The 7,477-nt window shown below is 46.4% G+C and overlaps 1 protein-coding gene across 2 annotated transcripts in view; it reads left to right on the forward strand.

The window, feature by feature from the left end:
• RASAL2 (RAS protein activator like 2) overlaps window positions 1-7,477 on the forward strand; it is a 168,135-nt gene that overhangs the window by 34,008 nt on the left and 126,650 nt on the right. The window contains exon 1 of one of the 2 annotated variants that reach the window (XM_017737425.1): window positions 4,446-4,641. The exons of the other annotated variant lie outside the window; for it this stretch is intronic. Within the exon in view, the coding sequence (XP_017592914.1) occupies window positions 4,593-4,641 (49 nt within the window). The 5' untranslated portion in view covers window positions 4,446-4,592. Of the gene's footprint in view, window positions 1-4,445; window positions 4,642-7,477 lie in introns of those variants that run through there. 2 annotated transcript variants of the gene reach the window in all.

A 7,477-nucleotide genomic window follows, 5' to 3' on the forward strand; every position in this document is an offset into this window, starting at 1 on the left:
TTCTGAACCGCATATTTTTCATAGAGCTCTGTGAAACTCTACTTCTAATAATACATATCACTTAACCCCTAGAAAACCCCATAAAAACGAGGAATGATCAGCCCTGCACAGAGACTGTATTTTTGCAGTTCTGAAACAACTTGTTGAGCTGCATGCCTGGGAAACAGTGATTTGACTCACTGCTTATATTTAGTACCATTACCTACTGCATTAGGTTCCGTTTTCTTCCGAGCATTAATGTTTTTTGCTCAGGAAGGTTAACAGGGAAAACGCCCAGCAGAAGGCATTTTTATGCTTATCGGAGGGCAAATGCATGGAAAACATCAGGTCACTGTGCTGGGTGTCAGCTTGTTGGGGGTTTTTTTTCTTCTTTTTTGAAGAGTCTGTAGAAGGAGCAGTGTTTAAGGGTGGGGAGAGGATGTCCTTCCTTTTTGGTAAAGCCTGTAAAGTTAGAGGAGCTGGTGGATCCTTAGTACAAATGTGACCTGAAATCACAATGCCCTCTTTGTCGTGGTCCAGAATTGTGTATCATAAATTTATGAGATCCCAACCTTCAACTATACCTTGTGACTCTACCTACCCAAGGTGATATTTTTTCTGGTCTTGAGTATATTTGTAATTGAGACAAAAATTCTAATTGCTGGTTTTATATGTAATAATAAAAATAACATGTAGTCTTATATTTCTGCTTGGAAGAAGCTTTTACTACAACTTTCTGTGATCACATGGGAAGCAAAGGGGAGATGCGCAGGTTTAAAGTGCTGCTGGTGAAGCTTTTGTCTAAAGTTTAAATCTTTGAAGATTGTTTGAAAGCCTTGGCTCAGCTCAGGAAGTTGCATGATTCCTTGTGTTTCTGGAACCAGGTGAGGAGCTGTAATTGGCTTTTCACCAGTGAAGTGTAAAACATTCTGTTCAGTTTGGTGTGTGACAGGTGAATGAATGCCCCAAACACTGGGGAAGTGGTGTTGAAAGTGGAAGCGAGTGGAAGAGTTGGAGCACAGCTTTGCTGGTCTGAAGCCTGTGTGCTGCTCTCCTTTCTCCTTACAGCCATCTCTTGTGTTAGTGTTGGTCTATCTCTATGCTCTTCAAGGGGTTAACTGACCAAACTCATCTTTCTGTGTGACCTTTAATGGATCACACATTCAAGACCATTTTTCTTCAGCTTATGAGGTTTGAGAAGCTGCAGAGCTGCTCTCACATTTTCCTTTCTGAAGCACAAAGGGCTCTGATTCCTCAGAGTGCTGGGAGCAGCAGTGTTTTCTCTCCTTTGCTCCCAAGCAGTCTCATCCTGGGGCTTGTTATTTTTACTACATGGAACCCCTCCGTAACCAGGCTGGGGAGCCTCTGCTGCCTGCAGTGGTTGCTCTGTGCATTGGTGCAAATCCGAAGTGTCCTGCAGTGTCTCCTGAGATTCCCTGTGATAATCACATCACCCTGCCAAGGAACTCTGTTAATATTCATGTGGTAATCATTTTGGTACTTGGCAGAGATGAGGGTGTTAATGTGAAGCCTTCTTTGGCTAATGGGTATTAAAGAAATGGTTTGTGTTTCGTACTCTAGCAGTGACTTCATTACACTTGAAGAATTAAATTCTGAGTGTCTTTTGGTAGATGTGTACATAAAAAACTGTATTGAGGCAGTTAGGTGGCATGTTGGACTGCACCAGCCTCTCCCTCATAAGAAAGATGGAGACCTGTTGGTGCGAGTCCAGAGAATGGCCATGAATATAATCTGGGGAAGGAAAGGCTGGAGCACCTCTCCTGTGAAGAAAGGATGGCAGAGTTGGGGTTGTACAGCCTGGAGTAGAGAAGGTGCCAAGGTGACCTTACAGCACCTTCTGACACCTAAAGGGGCTACAAGAGAGCTGCGAGGGAGTTTTGACCAGGGCATGCAGTGATAGGACAAGGGAGAATGGCTTCACACTGCCAGAGGGCAGGGTTAGATGGGATATTGGAAGAAACCCTTCCCTGTGAGGGTGGGCAGGCCCTGGCACAGGGTGCCCAGAGCAGCTGTGGCTGCCCCCTCCCCTGGAATTTCCCCTCATCTAGTGGAAGGTGTCCCTGCCCATGGCAAGGGGTTGGTATGAGATGAGCTTTAAGGTCCCTTCCAACCCAAACCCGGTCTAGAGAAGGGGAACAAAGACAGAGGGATAATTTCTCAGTGCAACTCTTGCATGCTAGCAAGGTTTTCCTGGTGAAATGGAAATGAAAGGTTGAAACTGTGTGCAGTTCTTCCACAATGAAGCATTGCTTTTCAGGCTTGGACGGTGGAATGAGGAGAAGGAGCCCTTTGGCAAAAGGCCGCTGGGCTTTCACACTGCTTTCCCCTGTGCTCCCTCTCCTCTCTGCAGCTGACTTCTCTTATGTGGAGGGTTGTTGTGAAACTTCTCCACTGTGGAAAGATTCATGTGAATTTTCATTTTGAGAGCAGCATTGTTTCTTTATTGACTCCAACCCCTTGATCTTGCAGTTAACCTTAAGGGATATCAGCAATTTAATTGTACTTTACTTCAATCAGAATTTAATTTCTTGAAAGACTGGGTGAAAAGAAGAGGGGGAGAAGAATCTGCTGTTGCCTTATTAAGAGAATAACAAAAAACGGTGGTCTTTCAGTAGCCAGCTTTGCAAGGTGGTAATAAAAAGGGTGTTTGAACAGTTGCAGATCTCTCAGTGTTTTAGTTTAGATGGTAAAAAGCCTTTTATGAGATAAGTGGTCTTTGAGAGAAAGATAAACAAAAGCATGGCTGAACATGCATAGGCTGGCAGCTCTTCCAGACAGGCACTTCTCATCATCTTGAGGCTAAGGATTGCCCAGCTCCCAGCTTTCTCCTCACTCAGCCTTTTGTCCCAGCCACAGTGGGGCTTGGTTTGAGAAACCCTATGGAGGTCAGGCCCTATCTCATTAGTGTTATCAGCAAAGACACTGCCTGCCAAAGGCTCCAAGAACTACCATAACTGGTGTACTTTCAGAGACAGGAAGAGTCTCCAGTGCTGCAAAGCCACATGAATCTCAGCCTTTCCTGCCCCAGCTGGATGGGGGAAGTCCACCTTTGGACTTGTGTTTTCCAAGCACTGCATTACTGTGAGCAGGAGGGCTGCTGTGGCTGTGTCCCAGCCAAGGTGAGAATGGTCGCTGTTTGGCTGACCCTTGGGGATGGACCAAGACTGCCCTGTCCTTCTTCCCTCTCCTCTCCTTCCAAGGACGCTGGGATGTGGCAGGCTTCCCTGATGGCAGCAGACATGCAGGTTTGGAGAGCTGCTGCTGGACAGAGCAAATGGGCAGTCTGTGTGTGTCTCTCTCCCTCCACACACCAGGTAGGACACGCTCCAGAGCCACCCAGCTTGTCACAGTGTGCAGCAGGGTGTCTGTGAGCACAGCGCTGGACCCAAGTGGCTGCTGCTGTATCTCTCATGGGCTCTGCTTGCCCTTGCTCATCCTGCCTGCCAAGTACATGGACCTGCTGGGGAGCCAGTGGAGTTGTCAAAGAAATCATCATCTTCCTTTGGAGCATTTTGGATCAGTGCAGCTTGACCTGCCTGCTCTCTTCTCCATCAACAGAGCTTTTGTTGCCAGCAGGGGAGCAAACGTTAGAGCCCCCTGGATCTGTGCAAAAGGGTTTGATGCATGCTGGTGGTGTGCTCTGTTTGCTCAGAGATGGAGCTGCTGTGAGGTAAATGCCACAAATGGTGGGGAAAGCCACTGGAAACTGAAGGAGCCTGAGGCTTTGTGTGGTGAGGTGGAGATCTCTCCCAGAACACAAGCAGGCTGTGCATGAAACGTTGTGGGGAGGATGCGTTTGACTCCTGCCACATCCCTGCACGCACACTCATTTCTGCCGGGCTCACCTTGTTCCTGGAGAGCTGGGGGCTGCCTTGTGGGGCAGGTTGGTAGCCAAAGCCATATGCTCTGAGCCACACAGCATCTCAGTGTCCCTCCTCTCTGCTCCTCCACTGCTCCTGCGCTGCCAGGTGCAGCAGCTGTAGCTGCTGGTACAGCTTCTTTGGCTTGTTTCTGCATCTGCCTCCCCTTTCTTTGCCTTCTATCCCTGGAGTGACTGGAACACTTTTCATGCACACTTTTTGACCAGGCACTTGGAATGCTTATGGGACGCCTCGTCCTGGAAATCCAGGGGACCTCTCCAGAGGAGGAAGCAGCGTCTCCTGTTTGTCTTGAGTTACCCTGTCACAACAATGGCTTCAGAATCTGCCTAATTTAAAAGCTAGTTTTAATCTGATGGGAAGATGTTTGTGTATTTAAAATAGTTATTCCTTGCTGGAGCCACTCCCTTCTTTTGTCCTTCGCTGCTGGACTTTTCGGCTTCGCTTAGCGAATCTGCAGTGCTTGTTTACGGCCGAGATACTGGAGCATGAAGAAGGAAGTCGCTCCGTTTAACACTGATTCAGTTCCAGGCTTCCTGTGCGTGTGCATGCACGCGTGTGTGTGTGTGTGTGTGCTCAGCCCTGCTCCTCCAGTTGCTCTGCAGCCTCTGGAGGAAAAGCCACGGCGCTGGCATAGACAAGATGCAGGTGTCTTTTTTTACCTCTTCCACCTGGTTTGTGCCTGAGCAGGTTTAGACAACAGAAAATTCCAGTATGGCAAGCCTGATGAGGAAGATGCTGATGCAGGCAAAGACATGGAGTGGTGAGTACGGGAAACATCTTGCCTGATGGGAGAGATAACTGCTCAGAAGAGTTTGGGTGCCTGGGAGGAGAAATGTGGTAGTGAGCAGAGAGCTGTTGGGTATTGCTGCTGTTCCCATCTTTCGTCTCCAGTGTGAGATGGCAACCTGAAAATGCCAAAACCTTTGTCCATGGAGAAGATGGCTATCCAGATGAATGTGTGTTTAAAGTCTGTGTCTTAGCCTGCCCTGGGATTTCTGCCTTAGCTTGGCTCTGTAACAGCAGCACCAGTCTGTCGAATTTGGAAGTTTTGGAGGGAGTGGGGAGCTTGCAGGAGGCGGGCATCTCAGGAGCATTCAAACTGTTGTGTCAGCTGTGACTGCACCAAAAGATGAGGTTGAGAAGAAAACAACGCTGATGAGCTGTAGAAGAAACTATTTTATTGCTTTGTTCCTGTTCTTTTGATTTGGCAGCAGGTATCTGTCTGGATTTCAGTTAAGGTGCTCTCGTGTTGCATGGTTACAGAAATTGTCATCAGCAGTGTCAGGTATTTTGGATTTTAAAGTATTCCAGTAGCAGCACCAGCCTGTGCCTGGGGTTTTTCATTTAAATTTATGGTGTTTATCCAGCTCTTAATTGTGCAAATTAGTGTAATTATGGAGCATGATTATGTGCATACCCGGTGACTGTTTTTAAGAGGCTGTCTCAAATGTCAAGAATTGATTTTATTAGCCTTGTGTCTTTCTGGTGCAAGCACCTTTCTTCATGCTGCTGCTCTGCAAAGCAGGCATATTAAACTGCCTCAGCAGGGAACAATTTCTGCAGTGCCATGTCTGAGGGAATGACTCTTTAATAGGGCAGAAGGCTCTTCAATGACTCTGACTAATTAGGACTGATTAGGTGAGTTATCAAAGACTGAAACAGCCCTCCTGAAGCAGGACAACTTCTTTGCTCCAGGTTGGGATAAGGATAGGAGGACACAGCCTGAGCCACATGTGGTAAAGTTTATCTGAGTGCCAATTTTATCAGTGTGCGGATTTTAATGAAAAGTTGGTTTTGGAAATGAGGGCTTTTGTGTGTGTTACTGGCTGCTGCCCATCTCTGCCAGGGCTGCAGCTGAGAGCATGTTTGTGGAGGGGGCACTTCAGGCACAAGCACTTCTCTCGTGGAGAAGTTACGGACGGGACGTGCCAAGTACTGTGTTGCCCTTTGCTGGGAAGGAGGTCTTGTTGCTGTTCCCTTCTAGCCCAAACTCACTGGTCTCTCCTTACTCACTCAGGACTTCTCAGAATCCCTGAATTTCTGCCTTTAAGAAGAATGGAGATATAACTTGAAACAGAGTAATCTCCTTGATTGCTTTGTGACAGATGTGGTGTGACAAATACAGGAAACTGTAGAGCAGATCTCCTTGATCTCTCTATAAATAGCTTAGGACTTTGGGCAAATTAACCAGTCTTTACTAAAAGAAGCCGAGTGAAAATAAATGTCATAGAATCATGGAATGGTTTGGTTGGGAGGGACCTTAAAGCTCATCTCATTCCAACTCCCACCTTCCACTAGACCAGGTTGCTCCAAGTCCCCTCCAACCTGACCCTGAACGCTTCCAGGGGTGGGGCAGCCACAGCTTCTCTGGGCAGCTGGTGCCAGGGCCTCCCCACCCTCACAGGGCAGAATTTCTTCCCAATATCTAATCTGATCCTCTCCTCTGTCAGTGTGAAGCCATTCCCCCTTGTCCTGTCACTCCATGTCCTTGTCAAAAGTCCCTCTCCAGGTCTCTTCCAGGCCTCTTTTACTTGCTGCAGGGATAAGGAGAATGGAATTATTCTAGTTGAAATTTCACTTAAAGAAAAAGTCAGTCTGAGAATTAATGAAGAGGTGTTTTTTTTATAGGCAAGTCTAGCAGATATTAAGTGATTAGAGCACACATTTGCCTTGTGTCCATACCCTGTGTACATTTCTTCAGAGAAGTTTTAGTCCATCAATGTTTGAAAGCGTAATTTGTTGTTGAGAGAAACAGAGCCAGTAGGGCAACATGAAATAGCCTTGGCTTTGATAACTTTCAGCATGATTTCAGAACCCCTGGAGAGCTGTGTTATTTTGGTTTTTTTCCTTAAATCTCATTATTTACACTGCGGGGAGGTGTGTTAAACGGGTTTTTTCTAAATGCCTGCAGGATGTTAGGAAGTTGGGGGTGCTGGGAGAATGGGGAAAAAGGGAATGTGATCCTGGAACAAGTGTACCCATTGAAAAAGCACTTGGACAAGGTGTGTAAATATTCTGCCCCAGGGAAGCCAGCCTGGTTTCTGTATTTGGGGGGTGTTGAGTGCTGAGACCTCAGTTCCATAATCCCAGCCTGCTGCCCAGGTCTCCACACTAGTCCATGGATAAAAGGAACACAGTTAGCAGTCAGATGGAAAAAGAAATGGCACAGGAAGGAAACATTATAAAGAAGCACAAAGGACACTTACAGTATTTATTTTCCAGTGTATATGGAGTGGGTAGCAGCAAAAATACAGATCTCCACCTTAGTTTAGTCTGTGTTGTCACATGTAATCTTGGCAGAAAAAGTCTGCTGCAAAAGAGGCTGATTTTGTCTTTAGTAAGCAGTCTTTGATGACCATTCTTCTTTATTTAACACTTCTCATATCATTAAAAAATAACATTTTTGTCCATTCTTAGTTGCTAGGGAGAGACTTACTTGAAGGAGATCTGAAAGTGATCATAGGTTTGTGTGGTCCAAATTCATGCATTTGATCAGGCACCAACAACTTAGAGCAGCTTTCAGAGATTTCAGGATTAATGAACTACATGAAACATCAGACTTTAAAAGGGACTTCTAAGAGGTGACTTGTGTATAA

This window comes from Corvus brachyrhynchos, unplaced genomic scaffold, assembly GCF_000691975.1.
Source record: "Corvus brachyrhynchos isolate BGI_N302 unplaced genomic scaffold, ASM69197v1 scaffold466, whole genome shotgun sequence".
Taxonomy (NCBI): domain Eukaryota; kingdom Metazoa; phylum Chordata; class Aves; order Passeriformes; family Corvidae; genus Corvus; species Corvus brachyrhynchos.